Here is a 27,874-nt window from a genome sequence, read left to right on the forward strand (position 1 = left end):
TTAGCTCTGAAAAAATATTTGGGCTTCTAGCAGTGTGTGGGACTTGTTCTATTAGTCCTTCTATACTGACCTCCAGCAGGTTGCAAATTGAATATAATTTTTTTCTGCATCTAGCTCTGAAAAAATATTTGGGCTTCTAGCGGTGTGTGGGACTTGGTCTATTAGTCCATCTATACTGACCTCCATCAGGTTGCAAATTAAAAATAATTTTTTTCTGCATCTAGCTCTGAAAAAATATTTGGGCTTCTAGCAGTGTGTGGGACTTGGTCTATTAGTCCATCTATACTGACCTCCATCAGGTTGCAAATTAAAAATAATTTTTTTCTTCATTTATCTCTGAAAAAATATTTGGGCTTCTAGCAGCGTGTGGGACTTGTTCTATTAGTCCATCTATACTGACCTCCATCAGGTTGCAAATTAAAAATAATTTTTTTCTGCATCTAGCTCTGAAAAAATATTTGGGCTTCTAGCAGTGTGTGGGACTTGGTCTATTAGTCCATCTATACTGACCTCCATCAGGTTGCAAATTAAAAATAATTTTTTTCTGCATCTAGCTCTGAAAAAATATTTGGGCTTCTAGCAGTGTGTGGGACTTGGTCTATTAGTCCATCTATACTGACCTCCATCAGGTTGCAAATTGAATAAAAAAATTTTCTGCATCTAGCTCTGAAAAAATATTTGGGCTTCTAGCGGTGTGTGGGACTTGGTCTATTAGTCCATCTATACTGACCTCCATCAGGTTGCAAATTAAAAATAATTTTTTTCTGCATCTAACCCAGCCAATAGTTTTGGCCTAATACCACAGTTTGGCCACTCAGCTCTGCTCGGTTACCATCCATTGTTTTTTTGTGCAAACAACTCCAGAGTTGTGAATTAGTTAACCACCAAAATGAGTGGAAAAAGGCCTGCTGCTGGTGGAAAGGGGAATAGGCGTGTTGGGAAGGGGAAAAAAGGTTGTGTCCGTGGGGTAGGTGCAGAAGAAAGACCATCTTCCAGCCAAACTAAAATGTCTACTTCTTTTAGCGGACAATGTGATAAGATCCCTTTCTTACGGCCACGCCAATCGCTACAAATTCCAGATGAGGCACAAAAACAGCAGGTGCTTCAACGGATATCAAGTGCTCCTTTAAGTGGGCTCTCCTCCACATCAACTTCAACATCACAAATACTCCAGTCCTCAAAGGTGTCACCCAAATCGCACTTGCTTCCTCACAGCTCCCAAATCTCCAGCTGCCCGTCTGAGTATGAGGTAGAACAGATGGTTGAGTCTGCAGAGCTGTTTACTCATACTATAGCCTGGGAATCAGAGGTCGACTCCAGCGCTTCTGTGAATCCAGACGAGGAAATGATCTGCACTGATGCCCAGAATCTTTATGAGTCGGATCCAGGACCAGACGCAGAAGGTTCTGACCATAATGTAGACCCTCATTCCCAAACTGTAACTCCTGTTGGTGGAGACAATGAGGAAGACGATGATAAGACTCAAATACCTGATTGGAGCGACAACTTTAGTTTTTTGTCAGGGCAGGAACAGGTTGGCTCTGAGGACGACGGGTGTGATAACGCACAGGGTGATGATGATGAGGTCGGAGATCCCACTTACTGTCAACCCACAGTCAGCCAAGAGATGAGGTCAGCAGAGGAGGTGGAGGAAGATGCTAGTGACGACGAGGTCAGGTTGCGCCTTCCTGGACAGAGACGTAGTACTGGAAGCACGTCAACAACTGCATCCTCAAACACAACTCTGCCTCTCACCACAAGTCGTGGTGGCTCTTCAGGTCGCATGGGTGCTAAGCCTTGCATAGCCTGGGCATTTTTTCAGATCGATAAAGATGACCCAACTCGTGTTATCTGTAACATTTGTCAGCAAAAGCTAAGTAGAGGCCAAAAAATACATAGTTTGAGTACTTCATGCATGAACCGGCACATGGACATGAAGCATAAGTTGCAGTGGGAAGCTCAGTGTGCTACAATGCGGTCTAGCCGGCCGGGCCAACCACCGTCTGCCATATCTTGTGCATCCGCGGCCTCTTCATCCTCTGTGACTGGGGGGACAGCAGTCACACCTGTTTTGGGGCGCAGACCTGCCACCTCTTTACCCGCAACAGCCAGCGTGATTGGCAGGTCATCATTTTCTTTGGAGGTGGTAACACCAGCTGGTCTTGAGCGCTGTCCGACATCGATAGCACCACCTTTGGATCAAGGCAACCTAACATGTCCGCCTGCATCTTCCTCACAGACCGGCAGTTTGCCGGGGACACCCTTATCAACCCCGTCTAAGCACAATAGCCAGCCCTCGGTCCCTCAGATGTGGACAAGTAAAAGACCATTTCCTCCTAGCCATGAGAAAGCTAAGAGGTTGAATTTCACCATCTGCAAGCTCTTGGCTACAGAAATGCTGCCTTTCCGCCTGGTGGACACAGAGGATTTTCGAGACCTTATGTCCGTCGCAGTGCCCCAGTACCAGATGCCCAGTCGGCACTACTTCTCAAAGAAAGGTGTGCCTGCGCTCCACCAGCATGTCGCACACAACATCACCGCTTCTTTGAGAAACTCTGTGTGTGACAGGGTGCATTTCACCACAGACACTTGGACGAGTAGGCATGGACAGGGGCGTTACATGTCGCTGACTGGGCACTGGGTAACTATGGTGACAGCAGGACAAGGGGCTGCTGTCCAAGTCTTGCCGTCCCCACGAGTTGTGCGTCAATCCTCTTTATGTCATTTTTCCTCCACTGCTTCTGCCTCCTCAACCTCCTCTCGGTCTTCCACCTGCACCCAAAGCCTGTCTGGTCATGCCACAAGCTTTCTAACTGCGCAGAAGGGATCCTGCACACCTCCTTACTATGCTGGCAGTAGGGCTCAACGTCATCAGGCGGTTTTTACATTGAAATGTCTGGGAAATGTGAGTCACACAGCTGAGGAGTTGTGGTCAGCTCTGGAGAACCAATTTCATGAATGGTTGTCTCCACTGGACCTGAAACCAGGGAAGGCCGTGTGCGACAATGCTGCAAACCTGGGTGCGGCCCTTCGCCGGGGCAATGTCACACACGTGCCTTGTATGGCTCACGTGTTGAACCTGGTTGTCCAGCAATTTTTAGCCCACTATCCCAGACTAGATGGCCTTCTGCAGAGGGCACGGTCGCTGTGTGCTCACTTCCGCCGTTCGCATCCCGCAGCTCAGCGACTTACATCTCTACAGAAGTCGTTGGGCCTGCCACTTCACCGGCTAAAATGCGATGTGCCTACCCGGTGGAATTCAACTCTGCACATGTTGCAGCGACTGTGGCAGCACCGACAAGCCCTGGTGCAATACGTTCTGACGTATAGCCTGGGCCAACGAGATTCAGAGGTGGGGCAAATCACGCTGGAGGAGTGGTCTCAGATCAGGGACCTATGCACCCTTCTGCACAGTTTTGAAATGGCGACGAAGATGTTTAGTGCTGACGATGCCATTATCAGCATGACTATTCCGGTGATTTACATGCTGGAGCACATGTTAAACAGAATTCGGAGTCAGGTGGTGGCACAAGAGGAGGTGGAGGAAGTAGAGGAGGAGGAGTTGTATGCGGAAGGGCTAACATCTGCAAGGTCCAGACGGTCGGCAGCACCAGGGCGGCAGGCATGTGAGGGTGGGGGAGATGATTTTACCAGGGCGCATGGTAGCAGCCAAACTAGTGAGGAAGGTGCAGGAGCCCAGGAAGAAGTGGAGGACGAACTGATGGAAGACTCATCAGATGAGGGAGACCTTGATCACATTTCTGTTGTGCGAGGTTGGGGGGAGAGGACAGAGGAAGGAAGCATGATTGTTACCTCGCCACCAACACAACAGGGACTTGGTGCTCCTGGATGCGCAACACACATGAGTGCCTTCTTGCTGCACTACCTGCAACATGACCCTCGAATTGTGAGAATTAGAAATAATCCTGACTACTGGGTTGCCACACTGTTAGATCCCCGGTACAAAAGTAAATTTGCAGAAATTATTCCTGCCATAGAAAGGGATGCACACATGCAGGAGTATCAGCAGAGACTGTTGCAGAAGCTTACATGTGCTTTTCCACAAAATACCAGTGGTGCACGTAGTGAATCTCACAGTTCCAACTTGCCAACCGTGGTCTGTATGGAATTGTTCAATAAAGGGCCCAAAATTAAGATAACATAGATGGGAGAGGTCTCTATGAATAGGAATTCCTAAGTATTTGATACCCTGTGAGGGCCAGGCAAAGGGAAAGTTGGACTGGATGGAATCCTATATGGATTTAGGGAGGGAGACATCGAGGGCCTCAGACTTCGCTGCATTGATTTTAAAATTTTACCATGTAACAAAGTGATCTATTTCAGCCATAACAGCAGGGATGGATATATGTGATTGAGTGATATATACTAGGACATCATCAGCAAATAGAGAGCACTTGTACTCGGTGCCTCCCACCTCAATCCACCTAATATTGGGGTTATGGCGAATTGATGAGAGCAGGTGCTCCGTCACTAGGATGTATAAGAGAGGGGACAGAGGACATCCCTGCCTTGTCCCATTGGTGATTGTGAAAGGTGATGAAAATGTTCTGACGCACCCCCTGGGCCTTGGGACACCCGGAGCCGGACCCTTTTTGGTGGATGCTGGTGGTTGTAGTCTTCGTGGCGGCGATCCGGTTCCGTGGCTCAGGGCGGTCAAACCAGTGGCGGAACTATTTATGTGGTTTTGATGTTTAAATGTCCGACTACGCCACCCGTGGATTGCGGTCAGAGTGAACCGCCGCTACAGGGCAGACCGCTAAGGCTGGTGTTGTGGGTGCAGCAGAGCGTAGCATAACTCCCCACGGGAGGAGTATAGCCTCAGGGCAGTGTATGCGGAGGATGGGGGTGATGGTGCAGGGCAGCAGCAGTAACGACACGGAGTCAGTGATGCAGTTCAGGGCCTTTACTCACAGTTCTTATTATCCAGACCACGTCTGCAGGTAACGGCTGCCCACGTCGTACTGTGCTCACCAGGTGAGGGGCTCAGACAACTCCCAGATAACTTTGGAGCGCTTCACAGGACCCCCTTTGTGTGTCCTTTGTCTGGCCTTTCTTACCAACACTTCTGTCCGGCTGCCTCGGGCCTCCTCTTGGTAAACTTGGCGCCAGTTTCCCTGACCCTATGTGGTGCCTTCCTAGCGGGTGGAGCAAGGGGCTGCGCCACATAAAATGTCAGAGCCTCCGGTTTCTAGCTGAGGGTCGTTTCCTGCCTCCACTAGTTCGGGGACCGGTCTCCCCCTTTGGCCTGACCCCTCCACGCAGGTGGATTCGGGCGTGCGGTGGCGACTCGCCCGTCCGCACCCCTGGGATCCCTTCATTCCTCGTTCCTGGAGCCTTCTCCGCTCCTCTTCCTTCCTTCTCCCTCTTGCAGGCCTGGGCCTCTGTTACTAGGCCCGCCTCCGGAGCAGAGCTCATGCAGAGCCCCTGCTCCCTGCCACTTCTGCTCAGACTTCTCTGCACTGAACTAAGATGGTGCCCACCTTTTATACTCCCTTCTCAATGCACCCAGGAACTGCTTCCTCCCTGCTCCTGCACTGCAGGGTTCCCCTTCCTCAGTGTTCCCTCCCCCCACTCCAGCCAGGGACAGGGACTGTCGTGCCCATCTCAGGGGCATATTGGTCGCCCTGCCCCACGGCAATGTGGTGTAATGCATGCAGGTGTCGGGTCCTGATCCACACTCCATCCTTATCTGAGAGTGAGATATCACACCTCTGGGTGAGGTGCAATACGTCTGTAGCAACCGAGCCCTCGGTGCTACAGTTCCATTTATCTTCAGCCTAGGTGACGTATTGTGATACAGGGCCGTGATTTTGGCTATAAAAGGGTCCCCTAGACCCCTACCCCAAGCTTTTTAAGAGAATCATATATGGCGTGCCAGGAGACGCTATGGAATGCTTTCTCAGCATCCAACGAGAGTATCTACTTACAAATTTTTAACTGCATCTAGCCCAGGAAATACTTTGTGCCTAGTAGCAGTGTCTGCTAGTCAGCGGATTATCCCGGCTGTTAAGCAAGCTACACCACCTGTAGTTTGGACACTTAATTTTTTCAAAGGAAATGCTTCGGGACCACGGGATACTTAGTGAAGAGCATCAGGAGGCACCCCAAGGCATAGGGGCTGGGACTGGCACTAGGATGCCTTGCGGTGGACAGCCGAGCTCGATCCTTATAAAAGCTTTTTAACTGCAGCAGCTTTAGTGGACGCTACTGGAGCTGGAATTACGCGGCTGCTGGCATGAGACTTGCCCTCCAATAGATCCTTGTAAATGGATTTAAAGTGTATTCATTCAAATTAGAGGGACAATTTAAATTAAAAAGCTTAGAGCTGCCTCCACCACAGGGGGGCTCTCTCGACCCACCAGCGGACAGGCACCAGTATTGGGAGAGGGGGGCTGGCCGTCAGGGTTCACCGCGGCTCTGGCACAAACCCGGCGACACGGAGGTGGCACGGGCAGGAGCGGACTGGCCGTCTCGGCTTCTCACTTTTTGGATTTTAGAAGGGCATGACATGCCTATATCTGTGTCTCCCCCTCCTTTTACTCCTCCACCTCTTTTCTTTTCGCATGACTATATGTACTTGTCACTTTTCCATGTGTTAGTTGTGTCTTCTGAGCAGTTTGTCAGCTTTTGGACACCTTTGAAGGTGTTTTCTATGTGTTTCTATGTGTTTTTGTTTGCCTGCCATTGGTTTTAACGGTGTTCGAAGGTGTTCGACGAACAGTTCGACGAACAGTTCGGCGAACACACGGGTGTTCGACGAACCGAACCGAACTCGAACACTACGGGGGTGGCTCAACACTAATAACAACTTTATTGAATACACATATAAAAATAATTACATACATGGAGAAACAGGAAAAGGATGACAAAGAACCAATATCTCTAATGACACATCACAGACATCATACCATAGTGTATATGTGCAGTATCTGTCCTACAATGAGTAAAACCAAGGTATTTGCTTAATAGAGATAAATATCACAAGTCAATGGTACATATAAGAGTCTCAAAGCCCCCCTAGCAGGAAGCAACAAACACACACATGAAACGCGCGTTAGGGTTTATTTCCCTGTGACCTCCAACATACCACCATGGATAAGGGTGTATTACTTACAATCTATTATTAAATGCACACGTTCTTTTTGGGGATACTAAACAAGTACTAATGGTGTATAGGTACATTGGGGTTTTGAGACTTTTATATGTATCTATCTCCAATAAGCAGATACTCTAGTATCATCTGTGTATAGTCCAAGTACAGATAGCAATACCCAAACTAACCACAATTCTCTCCATCCCAACTTGCAGCATCACATGTGCCTATGAGGCCGTACGTTTGGGACAGGAGTAGGGAAAAGCTGATACGTGGAAGTTCACGTTATGGTACCCAATTGAACTTTAAAACGGACTTCCAGGAGAAGTCTGTGTCAGGGTTCAGCACCGGACACGGACTTTGTAGATCCAGTTCGCTCATCACTAGTCTGGACTAGTGATGAGCGAGCACTAAAATGCTCAGGTGCTTGAAGCTCGGGTCGAGTACATTGGAATACTTGGGTGCTCGACCCGAGGATCGAGCCCAATGTAAGTCTATGGGAAACTCGAGCATTTTTCTGCCTGTCCCCCCCCAGCGGTCTGCAGAAGGTCAAAAATTGCCCAAATAGATGGAAACAGCGCTCAATTAAACGGCACTCAGAATATATAGGCAGACAGGCAGGCAGGGTATATAGGAGGGTGCATGAAAAACATAGGATATGAACTCGGCTCATCGGGATGCCGTTACAGCAAGACACCGAGGAGCACAAGCATGCCTGCGCTTCGCGGTGTCTGCGGCATGGCAAGCTGGATGGCAGCTTTCTGCTGCGATCCAGCCTGTCATGTCAATGTAGCAGAGCTGAAGCTGTCCTGGGAACCATGGAAAGGTAAGAATGAGGTTGGTTTATTATTTTACTTTTATTGCAGCAGACATTGGCTTCAGCTGGAATGGGCGTGACGGTAAGTATGGTTTAATTTAGAACATTAAAGGAATGTGTGTTTATTTCAATTAAAGGACTTTATTCTGGCTGTTGTGTTTTTTTAAATACTTTACTAGAAATTCATGATAGTCATGTCTAATATTGGCGTGACCCCATGAATTTTGGGCTAAGGGCCAGCTGATAATACCAAGCTGGCCCTAACCTTTTTATTACCAAGTGAGCCACCGCACCAGGTCCCTGGATGAGTTGGGTACGGCGCCAGAAGATGTTGCTTCTATGAACGCACCATTTTCTGGGGTGCCTGCGGACTGCAATTTGCAGTGGGGGGGGCCCAGAAAGCTTGGGCCTCCCTGCGCTGCGGATTCCACCCCCAGCTGCCTAGTTGTACTTCCCTGGACACAAAAATAGGGCGAAGCCCCATGTATTTTTTTTTTAATTATTTCATGAAATTCATGAAATAATAAAAAAAAAGGGATTCCCTATATTGTTGTGTCCGGCCAGGTACAAATAGGCAGCTGGTGGTTGGGGGCAGCCCATTCCTGGATGCTGTACCTGGCTGGCATACAAAAATATGGCGAAGCCCACGTCAAAATTTTTGGGAAAAATTAATTAAAAAATAATAAAAATAAAAAAAATTTAGGGGCTGCATCTTTATTAACCCCTCAAGTGGAGGGGTTAATAAAGGTGCAGTCCCTAAATGTATTTTTTTTTTATTTTTTAATGAATTTTTCACCAAAAATTTGACGTGGCCTTCGCCATATTTTTGTGTCCAGCCAGGTACAGCAGGCAGGAAACAAAAATACAGGGAATGCCCTTTTTTTAACTATTTCACGAATGCTTGCGCTCCTCAGTGTCTCGCTATGACGGCATCCAGATGAGCCGACTTCATGTCCAATGAACTCAGCTCACCTCATGCACGTCACTGACAGCGTGGGAGAATTCTCCTGCGCTCACCCCATGCACAGGAGAATTCTCTCACTTTTATTGCAGAAGACATTGGCTTCAGCTGGAATGGGCGATACGGTAAGTATGGTTTAATTTAGAACATTAAAGAATTGTGTGTTTATTTCAATTAAAGGACTTTATTCTGGGTGTTTGTGTTTTTTTAACTTTGACTATGGGGTTAGTAATGGGGGTGTCTTATAGACGCCTCTCCATTACTAACCTGGGCTTGATGTCAGCTGGCATTATAAGCTGACATCAACCCCAGCCCTATTACCCCACTGCCACCGATACAGGGCAATGGGAAGAGCGAGGCTAAGTGCCAGAATTGGCGCATCCTACGGATGCACCATTTCTGGGGCGGCTGACGGCTAGTGTTTCTAGCCTGGGAGGGGGCCAATATTCATGGCACCCTTCCTGGGCTATTAATATCAGCCCCCAGCTGTCTGCCTAGCCTTTGCTAGCTATTAAAATAGGGGGGACCCCACGTCATTTTTTTTTGGGTCCCCCATTTTAATAGCTAGTAAAGGCTAGGTATTCAGCTGGGGGCTCATATTAGTAGCCTGGGATGCTCCATGGGTATTACCCCTTTCCCAGGCTTCAAACATCTGCCCCAGTCGTCTGCTTAACCTCCGCTAGAGACTAAAATTACGGGGAACCCCACGGCACTTTTTTTTTAATAAATCCTTTATTTTAACACTAAATGACAAGTACAGTAACCAACACTATCACTGTACTTAGAAACATGTCAGTCACATATATAATATCTATCTAATCTATGTGTGATGCTCTATTCTTTCTGTTCTAAATTGTCGGGTACCGATGCTGAATTGCCGCCGGCTTTTTTAAAGAGACAGGTGCATGAAAACACTATTATTTTTTTTTTATAAATCCTTTAACACTAAATGACAAGTACAGTAACCAACACTGTCACTGTACTTATTATATATGTGACTGACATGTTTCTATCTATCTAATCTATATGTGATGCTCTATTCTTTCTGTTCTAAATTGTCGGGTACCGGTGTATGCCGCTGCTAAATTGCCGACTTTTCATGTTTCACTGTGAGCACTGTTCCCATCGATTTGGGCAATCACTATAATGCCACAACCACCATCGCTGTGGCATTACAGTGAGTGGCAGACAATCCCTGCATGATTGGTGCTCTAAATAGCGCCAGACAGGCAGGACGGGGACCTGAGCTCCCGCCCGAGCATTGCGCAAGTACTCGGCGAGCTCCGAGCATCTCGAGTACTGAGATGCTCGGGCGAGCACCGAGCAGTGGATAGCATGCTTGCTCATCACTAGTCAGGACACCAGCATCTAGTCCAGGCACTGCATTGAAATATCCCTATCTGAACCTGACCTAAATTAGTAATTACTTTCTATTGCTGACTGATGAATGAAACTCATCCCCATCTCCCCACAAAAAAAGGTTTTGCAGGATCTGACCTGTGTATAACAATGTTTGACAGCAGACATAAAACTTTGTAGTACATTATCCAATGCAGCTGCTTCAGAACCTCTTTTTACAAACCAAGAGCAATTGTGGGAGAAGAATATTTCTGTGATCTGTGACAGACTGCTTCTGAAGGAAAGGATAAGCTGTATTTGTCTGGCACCACTCATAATGATCACGCTCTGAATGAGATGTTTATACAAATACTTTTACAGATATGTCAATTTACATTGACATGTTTTATAATATGATTAAGTAATTGCTTAATTTAGTGCAAGGTTCACACAGGCGTTTATAAGCTGGAACAGTTTTAGCCTTGTTTTTTTGCTTTCATTCCTATTAAATCTAATCCCACAAGAAATGGGCTACAGTAATGTGCAACTGCCGCTGAGCGACCCCCGCCTTAAAAGCTATTAACTAACCATGTATTACAGTCGAGCTTTGGGGCATTAACATGTCTTACATTAAAATTAAACAGGCTACTCAAAATTTTGACAGTTGTTTTTTGACAGCAATTAATAATATCTGAGATATATTTTACATTTTGCCCAGTGGTTTTTATCCAATTAGATTTGTAAATTACATTTGTAGGTAAGTAGGTAGCAGGGCCGGCTCCAGGTTTTTCTGGGCCCCGGGCGAAAGAGTCTCAGTGGGCCCTTTTAACACATACACGATTCATGATGCACAGATACGGCGGAGAAATATATATATATAGTACACAGGGCCCAGCCTGCCACCTCATCCTTCACATATGCAGACATGCGCACGCACACACGGTACGCAGACACGGTACGCAGACATGCACACACGGTACGCAGACACACGCGCACACATGGTACGCAGACACACGCGCACACACGGTACGCAGACACACGCGCACACACGGTACGCAGACACACGCGCACACACGGTACGCAGACACACGCGCACACACGGTACGCAGACATTCACACACGGTACGCAGACATGCACACACGGTACGCAGACATGCACACATGCACACACGGTACGCAGACATGTACACATACAGACAAACACATATTTTTACACAAATTCTTAAAGACATATATAAAACAGACAAATATATATACACAGTCATACACACTGACATTCACATACATGCACTCACACAGACCCATTACAAGTATTTTTAATATGGGGATTGGGGAAGCCTCACTCACCTGTCCCCGGACCAGTGTCCTGTCCAGCAGCTCCTCAGGTATGGGGCAGTGCAGGGCCCCCGGCGTGTCACAGACTTCATGACCCTGGACCATCAGAGGGGCCCACTTGCGGTCGGGTCCGGGCCGCTCCCCCCCATCTGTGCAGGACCTCCGCTCCGACGGTGTTTGATGGCACTCCCCCAGACATGGCTGAGCGCTGTGCGACTGTGTCTGCTAGTAATGACGCGGCAGGGGCGACACACAAGCAAAATTAAAGGTGCAGTGCCGTCGACCCTGCCGTGTCATTACTAGCAGACACAGCCTGACAGCACGCGGCCATTTCTGGGACTGGGGGAGTGCCGGCAATCAAGCAGCGCCTGCGTCACTGAACAGGTGCCGAAGATGCGGCCATGGCCCCGACAGTGAGTGGGCGGGTGGGTGTGTGGGCCCGGCCCCGACAGTGAGTGGGCGGGTGGGTGTGTGGGCCCGGCCCCGACAGTGAGTGGGCGGGCGGGTGTGTGAGCCCGGCCCCGACAGTGAGTGGGCGGGTGGGTGTGTGGGCCCAGCCCCGACAGTGAGTTAGTGGGCGGGCGGGTGTGTGGGCCGGGCCCCGACAGTGAGTGGGCGGCTGGGCCCCTCTGATTTTCCAGGGCCCCGGCACTTGCCCGGGTACGCCGGGTGCTGACGCCGGCCCTGGTAGGTAGGTCTGACTCCTGACCTATGACTTCTGATAATAATATCTTACTTTCTATTGTTATATTCAATTTATGCTAGGTATGCATAGACTACCTGCATGTTACATTAAGTAAATTATGTAAAATTGTGCCAATGGTTAAAAAACCTTGGTATTTTTCCATAGAGAGCACTCTAAAAAAAATTATGTGACATACATGAAACAGCGGATCTCACCAGGACCAATGTTATTATATGGGGCCGTGCACACGTTATATTTTTTCCTCGTACCTGCTCAATTCTCAAGTTTGATCCAATATTCGGATTGCATTAGGCCAAGAAAGTCAATGATTGTGTGAGAAACATTGGACTGCACTTGGATGATATCTGAGTGCAGTCCAAATTTCATGGACCGACAGAATGGAGAAGAAGGAGACATTTTTTTTTCTACATCTACTCCTCATATGACAAAATCTGATCACACTCTGATCACACTCTGATCACACTCTGATCACACTCTGACAAGCCTTGAGCCCTGAGCCCTAGTCCAAACTAGATCTTTGCTCTAAAGATTTGCTTCAACATTCTGTTGTTCTGTAATAATATGTTAGTTTGTAAAAAGGTTGTTTTTAGAATGGGATGAACAGTTTAATGGCGCAATACCCCTTTAAAGGTAACCTGGCAGCTGATACATGCTTCTTGATCTAAGGGCAGCATGTACAGTGGTGGCCAAAAGTATTGGCATCCCTGCAATTCTGTCAGATAATACTCAGTTTCTTCCTGAAAATGATTGCAATCACAAATTCTTTGGTATTATTATCTTCATTTAATTTGTCTTCAATGAAAAAACACAAAAAGAATTGTCCTAAAGCCAAATTGGATACAATTCCACACCAAACCTAAAAAAGGGGGTGGACAAAAGTATTGGCACTGTTTGAAAAATCATGTGATGCTTCTCTAATTCGTGTAATTAACAGCACCTGTAACTTACCTGTGGCACCTAACAGGTGTTGGCAATAACTAAATCACACTTGCAGCCAGTTAACATGGATTAAAGTTGACTCAACCTCTGTTCTGTGTCCTTGTGTGTACCACATTGAGCAGGGAGAAAAGAAAGATGACCAAAGAACTGTCTGAGGACTTGAGAAACCAAATTGTGAGGAAGCATGAGCAATCTCAAGGCTACAAGTCCATCTCCAAAGACCTGAATGTTCCTGTGTCTTCCGTGCGCAGTGTCATCAAGAAGTTTAAAGCCCATGGCACTGTGGCTAACCTCCCTAGATATGGATGAAAAAGAAACATTGACGAGAGATTTCAACGCAAGATTGTGCGGATGGTGGATAAAGAACCTCAACTAACATCCAAACAAGTTCAAGTTGCCCTGCAGTTCGAGGGTACAACAGTGTCAACCCGTACTATCCGTCGGCGTCTGAATGAAAAGGGACTGTATGGTAGGATACCCAGGAAGACCCCACTTCTTACCCCGAGACATAAAAAAGCCAGGCTGGAGTTTGCCAAAACTTACCTGAGAAAGCCTAAAACGTTTTGGAAGAATGTTCTCTGGTCAGATGAGACAAAAGTAGAGCTTTTTGGGAAAAAGCATCCACATAGAGTGTACAGGAAAAAAAAGAGGCATTCAAAGAAAAGAACACGGTCCCTACAGTCAAACATGGCGGAGGTTCCCTGATGTTTTGGGGTTGCTTTGCTGCCTCTGGCACTGGACTGTTTGACCGTGTGCATGGCATTATGAAGTCTGAAGACTACCAACAAATTTTGTAGCATAATGTAGGGCCCAGTGTGAGAAAGCTGGGTCTCCCTCAGAGGTCATGGGTCTCCCTCAGAGGTCATGTGTCTTCCAGCAGGACAATGACCCAAAACACACTTCCAAAAGCACTATAAAATGGTTTGAGAGAGAGCACTGGAGACTTCTAAGGTGGCCAGCAATGAGTCCAGACCTGAATCCCATAGAACACCTGTGGAGAGATCTCAAAATGGCAGTTTGGAGAAGGCACCCTTCAAATATTAGAGACCTGGAGCAGTTTGCCAAAGAAGAATGGTCTACAATTCCAGAAGAGCATTGTAAGAAACTCATTGAAGGTTACCAGAAGCGGTTGTTCGCAGTTATTTTGGCTAAAGGTTGTGCAACCAAGTATTAGACTGAGGGTGCCAATACTTTTGTCTGGCCCATTTTTGGAGTTTTGTGTGAAATGATCAATGATTTGATTTTTGCTTCATTCTCTTTTGTGTTTTTTCCTTGCAAGCAAATTAAATGAAGATAATAATACAAAAGAATTTGTGATTGCAATCATTTTCAGGAAGAAACTGAGTATTATCTGACAGAATTGCTTTTGGCCACCACTGTATCAGACACTAAATGTATGACGTATGCCATGTACTGCACATTTGACTCTAAAATGCTGTGGCGTTTCAGATGAAAGCACACTTTAAAAGCAGCTCGGGATTGTTATTTGTTAACAGTTGCAACAATTTCCAGACATCTATAACGGTCTGCTGAGAATGTTCTCAGCACTCTCTCCAGCATAGTGCACCAGTCTCTGTGTCCCTTTTTGAGTAACTCAGTCCACACTAAAAGTTCTTATCACAAACACTATTGCTGCTGGTTGGTAGCAATTTCCTGCAGAAGATTGTCTGGCATTTGTGGCCGAGCTTTTACAGTTATCGCATCACAGCCAATCATACACAGGTATCAGTTTCCTCATCACTTCTGGTGCGGAACGCATCTTTGATCTCAGGCACCAGCTTCCAGACTTCTCTGGTATGGCCCACATTTCAGCACTATAGGGCAGCTATTTCCTCATCTATGCTGGTGGATGTGCTTAGCATGGGGTATGTATGCCATGACATACCCAACCTCTCTATAGGCTTAATTTGCCAATGAAAACAGTCTGGTCTTTTCCATTTGGGACAAACATCACTAACTGCAGCCAGAGCAGAGGTTATTTTCAGAACACTGTTACCAATATTGATCCCTAGGGTGCTGTACCTTAATAGAGGGTGCTACTCATCCACACTTTCTAGCTAACTATGGTGCAGGCATTTCTCTCTGCAGCACAGCTTCTCCTCCATTGCCTGTCTGTGTCAGCTGTATGTGTCTGACATCTACTGAAGGGAAAGTCGAGGCATTTATTATCCCTGAGACACTACAGGGGGTGTGATGATGGATAAGCCAGTCATGTTAGCACCACCACAGTGCACACTAACTCCTAAAGGACAATGCAAAACCCTCCCTTACTAGTGATACCTCAGACATTACAACTCCTGTCCAGCAACACCTAGCAATCAACATTTCTCTGACCTGAGGCATAGTCCCCATAATGACTAGCTTTGATGTCAAGACCGACTTGCAATTCTCAAGTGGTGTATCATGTGTTCATGCAACACATTTGTTATAAATCTGTCTCATCAGATACATGGTAATATAGCATAACCAAACACTAGTAAGGAACAAACTTAACCGAAAGAGAATAATGGCGGCATGACATAATATTATAGTGGTGTATAATGCCCGTGTATGGCATAGCTTATAAACTGCAGCACATTCATAGCAATAAAATGGCATTTTCATAGCAATAAAATGAGCCCTGCAATCAAGTGGTATTTCCAACACAAGACGGCAACGGTCAACTGTGATCTGTTGCATCCCATAGCATATTAAAGTCCAGAAGATAACTGTGGGGTCCATGCAATGCTGTTGTGGATTCACGTTTAATCAACTTTCTCATATTAAAGAAAAAACTATAGTAATTTTACAGTAAAACCTTATTTTAAAACTTATTTTTAATAATGGCAGAGAATGTAGAGAAATTAGCTATTTACATTCCAAGAATGACTGACAGTTGAAAGATGGTATTCCAGGAAATATTTTTTCTAAGGAGGCATTTTCTTTTAAGACAATTTACACATCAGTCTTAAGAGAATATATTAGGGGACAATTATCTTATTATTATTGGAGTTTTATCATCTTTTCTCAGAAGGATTTCTTCTTTTAGTGTAATTAGAACACATTTTGGGGTGTAAGTTTGACAATTCAACCTTGTAATAAATTTACCCCGGATTTTCCTCAACTACCTGTAGTGTGGATGACAACTGACCCTGGGGAAATCTCGAAAAGAAAACTAAGAATCACTAGAATATCACCTCACTGTTGACCTTTACAACATCAATCTATGTATCTTCTAAATTACTTCTTTGAGGTCTTCCATGCTTGCAATCAGATTAGATTTTTACTGCTTTCTTTGCATGTACACTTGTGAAGGTTTTTAGAAATACAGAATATTTTCAGCTATTTTGTATTAATAATATAAATTTAAAGATAGACCATAATTAATAAGGATAAGGATGATTGTTTTTTCACTTATTTTTTGGTGATTCATAGTTTGTTCTAATTCAGGAGAAGTATTATAATTCATATTTGCATTGTTTCTATTAAAATACTTAACAAAATATAGATGTCATCATTTAATACATTTACTTTAATATTACCAGAGCAGTGCCAATGCTCTCATTTGTATAACGCCATCTTGCTGTTCACTTAAGTCTAAATCCCAAACCGGATGGTTCTCTGGTCACTGATGAAGGGTATTGTGATAAGACCTGTTCATCAGCAATGTCTATTGATTCATTCTTTGCACTTTACTGCACATAAGTTAATTTTTAAAGCCATGTGCAGTGTTAAGCCACAGCCCCACTATCAGTATTTGGTCAGTATTCGGTCAGTATTTTTTCTCAGGAGTGGGAGTCAAAACCAGGAGTAGGTAATAGATGCAGAATTGGTGACTTGTTTCTATTATACCTTTTCTCTGATTGTTCCTCACCTGGTTTTGGCTCCCACTCCTGAGAAAAAATACTGACCGAATACTGACCAAATACTGATAGTGGGGCCGTCGCCTTAAGATGGTACTCCTGTTGGAACATGGCCACTTTTGGAAAATCCCATTACAAACCTAATTCAACATTTTCAGCAGACTGGAAAAAAATAAGATTTCAATATACAAATGAAAACATTAGCATAGTTCTAGATGTAATATGTTTTTAAGTGGATTGGTTGACCAAGGGTTACCGGGGTGCGGTCATCTCTTATGTGTTTCGGGTAACTATTAATAATACTAAGGGCGCAGTCATGTTGTCATATAAATCAGACTGAGATCAGACTCAGTGTGTGGACTGGCCTGCCGCTCTTTCAACCCAAGCGTGACAGCTGCATAGAAATACATAGAGCTGTCACCCTTGGGTCTGAGGGACGCCGGCCAGTCCGTACACTGCGTCTGATCTCAGTCTGATTTATATGGCCGTCAGACTGCGTCCTCATGACCATGCTTTGTCTTACATATTATCATGTATAGATGTGCATAATTGCAAATGCACTGCAAATAGATGGATTTACCATCTTGATTATACATTTGTACAACTTTGCATGATTGAATTATCATTGATTATATGATCTGATACTTTACTATACCCTTACCCTCATATTTCCACCTAGGTGTTTTGTATTTTCCTGGTGCACATATACTTGAATATGATATAGTGTGGTTTTTTTTATATTTCCAATAAACAATATATATCTTAGTCTTTTGAAGCGTTGGACATTATTTGTAGAATTTATATATTTTTAAACTTTAAACAACAATAAAGAATTTATTAGAGGACTGCATAAGTAGCCAATAGTCATTAAGCAGCAGACAACGAAGGCCAAAATTTATAACAGCTTGTATTTTTCAATGCTCTCTAGACTGGAGCTATTATAATCTCCCGCCTTTGTCTGAAGTTCATTTTGAAGAATACAGACTCCTCACTCATGTAGGGCAAGTGAGTTTCATTGTAGTCCTGTAGATTAGAAAAAGGACTATTTCTAACAATGATACTAGAGAAAAAACATATGGTTGTGCACAATGGCAGTTACCGGAGCAGTGCCAATGCTCTCATTTGTATAACGCCATCTTACTGTTCACTTAAGTCTAAATTTTAAGGTTTGTAGAAATAAGACAGATGGAGCAATGTTTCCAAACATTGTACTGTATGCTATGTACTGGTTTTCAATCTTGCAAGTGTCATATTTTAAATATATGCCATCTATTTGATCGATACAGATTAAAGAACATCTTGCCAAGGGACAAAGAATGTTGGCAGGGGAAGGAATGTCTCAGGTGACTAAAACACTGCTTGATTTAACTCAGCGGAAGCATTTTTATGCTGGGGATCTTCTGATCTCAGTGGAAATCCTTAGAAATGTCACAGACACTTTCAAAAGAGCGAGCTACATCCCTGCATCTGATGGAGTACAGGTAAGACATGAAGCAATCATTTCTTGCTTGACATACAGTGAAATATGTTTTCTTGTATTATATTGGTTGTTTTCTACTTATTTCTGAAAAAAGGATGTAGTTGAATGAGCTTTAATTAGCAAACATTGGACATAAGAAGTACCAAAATCCTATTCTGTCATTCCTTGCTTCTATTTCACCTGTAACTGGAAAACCTCCATTTTCATCGGCTGCATTGACATGTTGACTATTGCATGCATTGGCTACTACCTTCAATGTCATGGCATTATAAAAGGGTTACAAAACTGGAATAAAAGTATTATTCTCTGAAGGAATATTTTTATTCTTAGTTTTTTTACTTGATTGAACTTATAAGAATTATCATCATAAAGAAATAGAGACCCTCCATTTTACAGATGATGAATTATGCATATTAGCACATATGGATATCAGAGTGGATAATCCCTTGCTCTGGAACCTTTTCTTTTAGCCAGAACAAAGAGAGAGTTACCCTGGGACTCATCACATCTAATTATAACTAGGTTGACTATTAATTTGATTGAGCACCATTTATTATCTCATTTTCCTGCAGTGGTCAAAGAAATAGAAATGTGAGGCCAACTAGTCTGTTCTGTTATATAAAAATCCTCATACACTTTAGATAAAAGTTTTTCAAACCCGCAAATTTCAACAAGATCTAAAAATATTCTGCTCATTCCCTTAGATATCCTGCTATGGTCCATGTCTATATGGAGACCTTCTGATTCTTCCCATTGTCTAGGGATAGAAGGATCACTTCTGGTAAATTTAAAAGGCATTTATGTTGGGTCGGCACTGAGATAAGTCACTTTCAGAGGAGTCTGGCACCGGCTTTCTTATAAAGAACACAGGAACACTTCGCCAAGTCGAAAGTTCCTGTGTATGGGGGAGTCAGGAGACATAAGTGTCGGCTGAACATCTATCTATTGTGTATGAAGGCCTTTAAATCCAAAACATGGATATATTACCATAAGAAAAACTTTAATATAGCCCACCTCTTTTTCAAGGATGTAAAGTTGAGGACGTACTATAGATGGCATTACATAGAGCTCTATTGTTGTCAGTAATGTCAGTTTGCCCTTATAGTATAACATTTAAAGCCTGATCTTCATGTACACATTTGAATGTTATTCAATATTCTTTCTTAATCGGCAGCTGCTGTGAGACCTTTAAGAGTATCTTACTCAGCGTGCAACAGATGCTTTGCGGTTCTTTGAAATTTTCAGTATTCCACATGTACAAAAATGTTAAAGGCGTTATCGAGGGAAAAGTAATCTAAATGCATGATGAAACATAAGATTGCATTCTGCTCTTGAAAACAATGTCTTTCTGAAGGGAATACTAAAAAGCAAGGTCTTGTGCTGTAGTGTCAAACAAAAAAGTTCACATAATGCCAACATTTAGATTCATGTACAATTCTCGTGTTTACACAATGTTACGTCAATAAAATGCAATATACTAAATTGTCATTCCATGTCAGAACACTTCAGGTTACATTATATTAGTTGGTAAATGATGCGTCTGCTTTTCAGTCTCATTACATTTTCAACATGGGCTAAATGTCAACTTCATCCTATGCATTAAAGCAGAACTTCAAATGAAATAATGTTATTATAAAAATAATAGTGAGAACATATTCCACACAAAAATATTTAGCGATTTATTAAGTGTCACAAGATTTTTTTATTAGATTTATTATGGTAATATGAATAAAATGGAGCATTTACTATTTGTTTTCTAGTATGTTCATTTTTAGAATAGAAATCAGTTTTTCTAATATTCTCATCATGGGAACAAGCACTCACATAGTGAAAATTCTATTATATTTTACAGTCTCTCAAAACATGGCTCTAAGTGTAATGATAAGAAATTATTAAATCAATTTGAAGTCAACTAAATTTGTTATAATTTCACAAAAAAAGATTATATTTGCCAGAATCAGAATTTTTTTTGCAGTTCAATTTACTTAAATCAATATGGCATCTGGTTGGCCACCAATTTTCTGGATAATTTTAGAGCCGTGAAGTGTACAAAATGTAAAAAAAAACCTTATACACATCTCACCCGTCACTTGCCCTCCCACTGCAGCTCCCAGCACCATCCTCTGATCACTCCCTCTCTTTAGATCTGGTCTTTTTCTCTTCTCTAGTCACTGGTGCATGTGACACTGATTAAGCCTCACTTGACGTCATAACTAGTGTTGGGCCACCCCCGTAGTGTTCGAGTTCGGTTCGGTTCGTCGAACACCCGTGTGTTCGCTGAACTGTTCGTCGAACTGTTCATCGAACACCTTCGAACACCGTTAAAACCAATGGCAGGCAAACAAAAACACATAGAAACACATAGAAAACACCTTCAAAGGTGTCCAAAAGCTGACAAACTGCTCAGAAGACACAACTAACACATGGAAAAGTGACAAGTACATATAGTCATGCGAAAAGAAAAGAGGTGGAGGAGTAAAAGGAGGGGGAGACACAGATATAGGCATGTCATGCCCTTCTAAAATCCAAAAAGTGAGAAGCCGAGACGGCCAGTCCGCTCCTGCCCGTGCCACCTCCGTGTCGCCGGGTTTGTGCCAGAGCCGCGGTGAACCCTGACGGCCAGCCCCCCTCTCCCAATACTGGTGCCTGTCCGCTGGTGGGTCGAGAGAGCCCCCCTGTGGTGGAGGCAGCTCTAAGCTTTTTAATTTAAATTGTCCCTCTAATTTGAATGAATACACTTTAAATCCATTTACAAGGATCTATTGGAGGGCAAGTCTCATGCCAGCAGCCGCGTAATTCCAGCTCCAGTAGCGTCCACTAAAGCTGCTGCAGTTAAAAAGCTTTTATAAGGATCGAGCTCGGCTGTCCACCGCAAGGCATCCTAGTGCCAGTCCCAGCCCCTATGCCTTGGGGTGCCTCCTGATGCTCTTCACTAAGTATCCCGTGGTCCCGAAGCATTTCCTTTGAAAAAATTAAGTGTCCAAACTACAGGTGGTGTAGCTTGCTTAACAGCCGGGATAATCCGCTGACTAGCAGACACTGCTACTAGGCACAAAGTATTTCCTGGGCTAGATGCAGTTAAAAATTTGTAAGTAGATACTCTCGTTGGATGCTGAGAAAGCATTCCATAGAGTCTCCTGGCACGCCATATATGATTCTCTTAAAAAGCTTGGGGTAGGGGTCTAGGGGACCCTTTTATAGCCAAAATCACGGCCCTGTATCACAATACGTCACCTAGGCTGAAGATAAATGGAACTGTAGCACCGAGGGCTCGGTTGCTACAGACGTATTGCACCTCACCCAGAGGTGTGATATCTCACTCTCAGATAAGGATGGAGTGTGGATCAGGACCCGACACCTGCATGCATTACACCACATTGCCGTGGGGCAGGGCGACCAATATGCCCCTGAGATGGGCACGACAGTCCCTGTCCCTGGCTGGAGTGGGGGGAGGGAACACTGAGGAAGGGGAACCCTGCAGTGCAGGAGCAGGGAGGAAGCAGTTCCTGGGTGCATTGAGAAGGGAGTATAAAAGGTGGGCACCATCTTAGTTCAGTGCAGAGAAGTCTGAGCAGAAGTGGCAGGGAGCAGGGGCTCTGCATGAGCTCTGCTCCGGAGGCGGGCCTAGTAACAGAGGCCCAGGCCTGCAAGAGGGAGAAGGAAGGAAGAAGAGCGGAGAAGGCTCCAGGAACGAGGAATGAAGGGATCCCAGGGGTGCGGACGGGCGAGTCGCCACCGCACGCCCGAATCCACCTGCGTGGAGGGGTCAGGCCAAAGGGGGAGACCGGTCCCCGAACTAGTGGAGGCAGGAAACGACCCTCAGCTAGAAACCGGAGGCTCTGACATTTTATGTGGCGCAGCCCCTTGCTCCACCCGCTAGGAAGGCACCACATAGGGTCAGGGAAACTGGCGCCAAGTTTACCAAGAGGAGGCCCGAGGCAGCCGGACAGAAGTGTTGGTAAGAAAGGCCAGACAAAGGACACACAAAGGGGGTCCTGTGAAGCGCTGCAAAGTTATCTGGGAGTTGTCTGAGCCCCTCACCTGGTGAGCACAGTACGACGTGGGCAGCCGTTACCTGCAGACGTGGTCTGGATAATAAGAACTGTGAGTAAAGGCCCTGAACTGCATCACTGACTCCGTGTCGTTACTGCTGCTGCCCTGCACCATCACCCACATCCTCCGCATACACTGCCCTGAGGCTATACTCCTCCCGTGGGGAGTTATGCTATGCTCTGCTGCACCCACAACACCAGCCTTAGCGGTCTGCCCTGTAGCGGCGGTTCACTCTGACCGCAATCCACGGGTGGCGTAGTCGGACATTTAAACATCAAAACCACATAAATAGTTCCGCCACTGGTTTGACCGCCCTGAGCCACGGAACCGGATCGCCGCCACGAAGACTACAACCACCAGCATCCACCAAAAAGGGTCCGGCTCCGGGTGTCCCAAGGCCCAGGGGGTGCGTCAGAACATTTTCATCACCTTTCACAATCACCAATGGGACAAGGCAGGGATGTCCTCTGTCCCCTCTCTTATACATCCTAGTGACGGAGCACCTGCTCTCATCAATTCGCCATAACCCCAATATTAGGTGGATTGAGGTGGGAGGCACCGAGTACAAGTGCTCTCTATTTGCTGATGATGTCCTAGTATATATCACTCAATCACATATATCCATCCCTGCTGTTATGGCTGAAATAGATCACTTTGTTACATGGTAAAATTTTAAAATCAATGCAGCGAAGTCTGAGGCCCTCGATGTCTCCCTCCCTAAATCCATATAGGATTCCATCCAGTCCAACTTTCCCTTTGCCTGGCCCTCACAGGGTATCAAATACTTAGGAATTCCTATTCATAGAGACCTCTCCCATCTATGTTATCTTAATTTTGGGCCCTTTATTGAACAATTCCATACAGACCACGGTTGGCAAGTTAGAACTGTAAGATTCACTACGTGAACCACTGGTGTTTTGTGGAAAAGCACATGTACACCGCGTTCCAAATTATTATGCAAAAAGTGTTTAGGAGTGATAAGGGAAGAATTTGTTTGTTTGTCAGTTAAACTCATTGATGGTGATGTGTGTCAGGGCTCTTTATATCACTGTAAGCAATTGCAGACACCTGTGCTAATTAGTTTGGCAGGTGTGTCCAATGAAAGGCAAGACTACTTAAGAAGGCTCTCTCACATTATTAAGCAGCCTACATTTTCTGCCAAAATGGGAAAGAAAAAGGATGTGTCGGCTGCTGAGAAGCAACAAATTGTGGAGTGTTTAGGTCAAGGCATGACTACAATCAACATTGTGCGATGATCAGGATGAAGTGTCTTGGCAATCAAGAAGTATGTAGCTGATTCACAGTACACACATGTGCGTGCTGATAAGGGCAAATTGAGGACTCTTTCCTACAGGCAATTACGTCAGGTTGAAACAGCAGCGGCAAAAAAGCCTTGTCATAGCAGCAGACAAGTTTTTGAAGCTGCTTGTGCCTCCAACGTCCCCCGAACAACAAGATGCAGGGTCCTTCAGAGGTTTGCAGCTGTGCATATGCCATCCTGTCGACCTCCTCTATCCACTTCACACAAGCAGAAACGGCTCCAGTGGGCCAAACATTACATGAAGACTGATTTCAAAACTGTTTTGTTCACGGATGAGTGCCGTGCAGCGCTCGATGGTCCAGATGAATGGAGTGGAGGATGGCTGGTTGATGGACACCCCACGCAAACACGGCTACAGCGCCAACAAGGAGGAGGTGGAGTAATGTTTTGGGCTGGAATCATGGGGAGAGAGATTGTCGGCCCCTTTAGGATCCCTGAAGGCGCTAAAGATGAACTCCATAATGTATGTGGATTTTCTCAAACAGCACTTCCTGCCATGGTTCAAGAAGAAGAACCGTGTATTTCACAGCAAGATCATTTTTCTGCATGATAATGCACCATCTCATGCTGCACATAAAACATCTGCATATCTGGCTGATATGGGCATAAAAGGGGACAAACTTATGGTGTGACCCCCATGCTCCCCTGACCTCTACCCCATTCAGAACCTTTGGAGCATCATTAAAAGGAGTGTCTATGATGGCGGGAGGCAGTTCACATCTAAGCAACAGCTCTGGGAGGGTATTCTGTCCTCATGCAAAACAATTGAAGCAGAAACCATCCAAAACCTGACAAATTCAATGGACGAGAGAGTTCAGAAGCTCCTTTCGAACAAGGGGTCCTATGTGAAAATGTAACATCACCTAGAATAAAGTTTTGAGTTGAAAACTGTTTGATTTCAGTTTCTAACAACCTGCTAATGCTTATAATTTCAAAAATGACCATTTTTTTGGTCTTTATTAAAATGAAAAGGTTGATCGAAAAGTTTGGGGGATCTAAGAGTGTGGCAACCCAGTAGTCATGATTACTTCGAATTCTGACAATATGAGGGTCATGCTGCAGGTAGTGCAGCAAGAAGGCACTTATGTGTCTTGCGCATCTCGGAGCCCCAAAATTATTTTCCGGGCTAGATGCAGCTAAAAATTATTTTTAATTTTAAATCTGGTGGAGCTTATTATAGATGGCCTAATAGGATCAGTGCTGCACACTGCTACAAAGCCCAAATTATTTTCCAGTCAAGATACAGATAAACATGATTAGTAATTTGAAAGCTTAAAACGTTTGGTAGGGTGATTTTAACCAATCATCAAGCTTTTACTCTCCCCAGGATGACACAGGGGTAGAAAAGTCGTTTCGGATCCATGATTTGTTCATCTTTATGAACGTGAGTCTGTCTACATTATCAGTGGAGAGCCGCGTGCGCTTATCTGTCAGCACACCACCAGCAGCGCTGAACACACGTTCAGACAGAACGCTGGCTGCGGGGCATGACAAGATCTCCAAGGCGTAAGTGGCTAGCTCCGGCCATTTATCCAGATTGGAAGCCCAAAAAGAGCAAGGGTCCAGTGACACAGTCGTGGCTTCAATGTTTACTTGGAGATACTCCTGTACCATCGTCTCTAGGCGTTGACTATGTGTCAGACTTCTTGTCTCCTGTGGCCTTGCAAAGGATGGGCTAAAAAAGTGGTGAAATGATTCCGCAAAATTGATGTTACCAGCAGATACTGTGGTTCTGTTACGGTTTGAGTGCTGAACACTTGACGGTCCCACGGTTGGCAAGTTGGAACTGTGAGATTCACTACGTGCACCACTGGTATTTTGTGGAAAAGCACATGTAAGATTCTGCAACAGTCTCTGCTGATACTCCTGCATGCGTGCATCCCTTTCTATGGCAGGAATAATTTCTGCAAATTTACTTTTGTACCGGGGATCTAACAGTGTGGCAACCCAGTAGTCAGGATTATTTCTAATTCTCACAATTCGAGGGTCATGTTGCAGGTAGTGCAGCAAGAAGGCACTCATGTGTGTTGCGCATCCAGGAGCACCAAGTCCCTAATGTGTTGGTGGCGAGGTAGCAATCATGCTTCCTTCCTCTGTCCTCTCCCCCCAACCTCGCACAACAGAAATGTGATCAAGGTCTCCCTCATCTGATGAGTCTTCCATCAGTTCGTCCTCCACTTCTTCCTGGGCTCCTGCACCTTCCTCATTAGTTTGGCTGCTACCATGCGCCCTGGTAAAATCATCTCCCCCACCCTCACATGCCTGCCGCCTTGGTGCTGCCGACCGTCTGGACCTTGCAGATGTTAGCCCTTCCGCATACAACTCCTCCTCCTCTACTTCCTCCACCTCCTCTTGTGCCACCACCTGACTCCGAATTCTGTTTAACATGTGCTCCAGCATGTAAATCACCGGAATAGTCATGCTGATAATGGCATCGTCAGCACTAAACATCTTCGTCGCCATTTCAAAACTGTGCAGAAGGGTGCATAGGTCCCTGATCTGAGACCACTCCTCCAGCGTGATTTGCCCCACCTCTGAATCTCGTTGGCCCAGGCTATACGTCAGAACGTATTGCACCAGGGCTTGTCGGTGCTGCCACAGTCGCTGCAACATGTGCAGAGTTGAATTCCACCGGGTAGGCACATCGCATTTTAGACGGTGAAGTGGCAGGCCCAACGACTTCTGTAGAGATGTAAGTCGCTGAGCTGCGGGATGCGAACGGCGGAAGTGAGCACACAGCGACCGTGCCCTCTGCAGAAGGCCATCTAGTCTGGGATAGTGGGCTAAAAATTGCTGGACAACCAGGTTCAACATGTGAGCCATACAAGGCACGTGTGTGACATTGCCCCGGCGAAGGGCCGCACCCAGGTTTGCAGCATTGTCGCACACGGCCTTCCCTGGTTTCAGGTCCAGTGGAGACAACCATTCATGAAATTGGTTCTCCAGAGCTGACCACAACTCCTCAGCTGTGTGACTCACATTTCCCAGACATTTCAATGTAAAAACCGCCTGATGACGTTGAGCCCTACTGCCAGCATAGTAAGGAGGTGTGCAGGATCCCTTCTGCGCAGTTAGAAAGCTTGTGGCATGACCAGACAGGCTTTGGGTGCAGGTGGAAGACCGAGAGGAGGTTGAGGAGGCAGAAGCAGTGGAGGAAAAATGACATAAAGAGGATTAACGCACAACTCGTGGGGACGGCAAGACTTGGACAGCAGCCCCTTGTCCTGCTGTCACCATAGTTACCCAGTGCCCAGTCAGCGACATGTAACGCCCCTGTCCATGCCTACTCGTCCAAGTGTCTGTGGTGAAATGCACCCTGTCACACACAGAGTTTCTCAAAGAAGCGGTGATGTTGTGTGCGACATGCTGGTGGAGCGCAGGCACACCTTTCTTTGAGAAGTAGTGCCGACTGGGCATCTGGTACTGGGGCACTGCGACGGACATAAGGTCTCGAAAATCCTCTGTGTCCACCAGGCGGAAAGGCAGCATTTCTGTAGCCAAGAGCTTGCAGATGGTGAAATTCAACCTCTTAGCTTTCTCATGGCTAGGAGGAAATGGTCTTTTACTTGTCCACATCTGAGGGACCGAGGGCTGGCTATTGTGCTTAGACGGGGTTGATAAGGGTGTCCCCGGCAAACTGCCGGTCTGTGAGGAAGATGCAGGCGGACATGTTAGGTTGCCTTGATCCAAAGGTGGTGCTATCGATGTCGGACAGCGCTCAAGACCAGCTGCTGTTACCACCTCCAAAGAAAATGATGACCTGCCAATCACGCTGGCTGTTGCGGGTAAAGAGGTGGCAGGTCTGCGCCCCAAAACAGGTGTGACTGCTGTCCCCCCAGTCACAGAGGATGAAGAGGCCGCGGATGCACAAGATATGGCAGACGGTGGTTGGCCCGGCCGGCTAGACCGCATTGTAGCACACAGCTTCCCACTGCAACTTATGCTTCATGTCCATGTGCCGGTTCATG

General features: G+C 45.6%; 1 protein-coding gene across 6 annotated transcripts in view; it reads left to right on the top strand.

Moving 5' to 3' along the window:
• The window catches only part of ADGRB3 (adhesion G protein-coupled receptor B3), a 1,321,417-nt gene that overhangs the window by 694,315 nt on the left and 599,228 nt on the right, over positions 1 to 27,874 (top strand). For all 6 annotated transcript variants that reach the window (XM_073675497.1, XM_073675498.1, XM_073675494.1 and 3 more), the window contains one exon: positions 18,339 to 18,533. In XM_073675497.1, the coding sequence (XP_073531598.1) occupies positions 18,339 to 18,533 (195 nt within the window). The remainder of the gene's footprint in view (positions 1 to 18,338; positions 18,534 to 27,874) is intronic.

The sequence above is a fragment of the Phyllobates terribilis genome, unplaced genomic scaffold, assembly GCF_046119375.1.
Source record: "Phyllobates terribilis strain yellow unplaced genomic scaffold, ASM4611937v1 Scaffold_3__8_contigs__length_932513732, whole genome shotgun sequence".
Lineage (NCBI taxonomy): Eukaryota > Metazoa > Chordata > Amphibia > Anura > Dendrobatidae > Phyllobates > Phyllobates terribilis.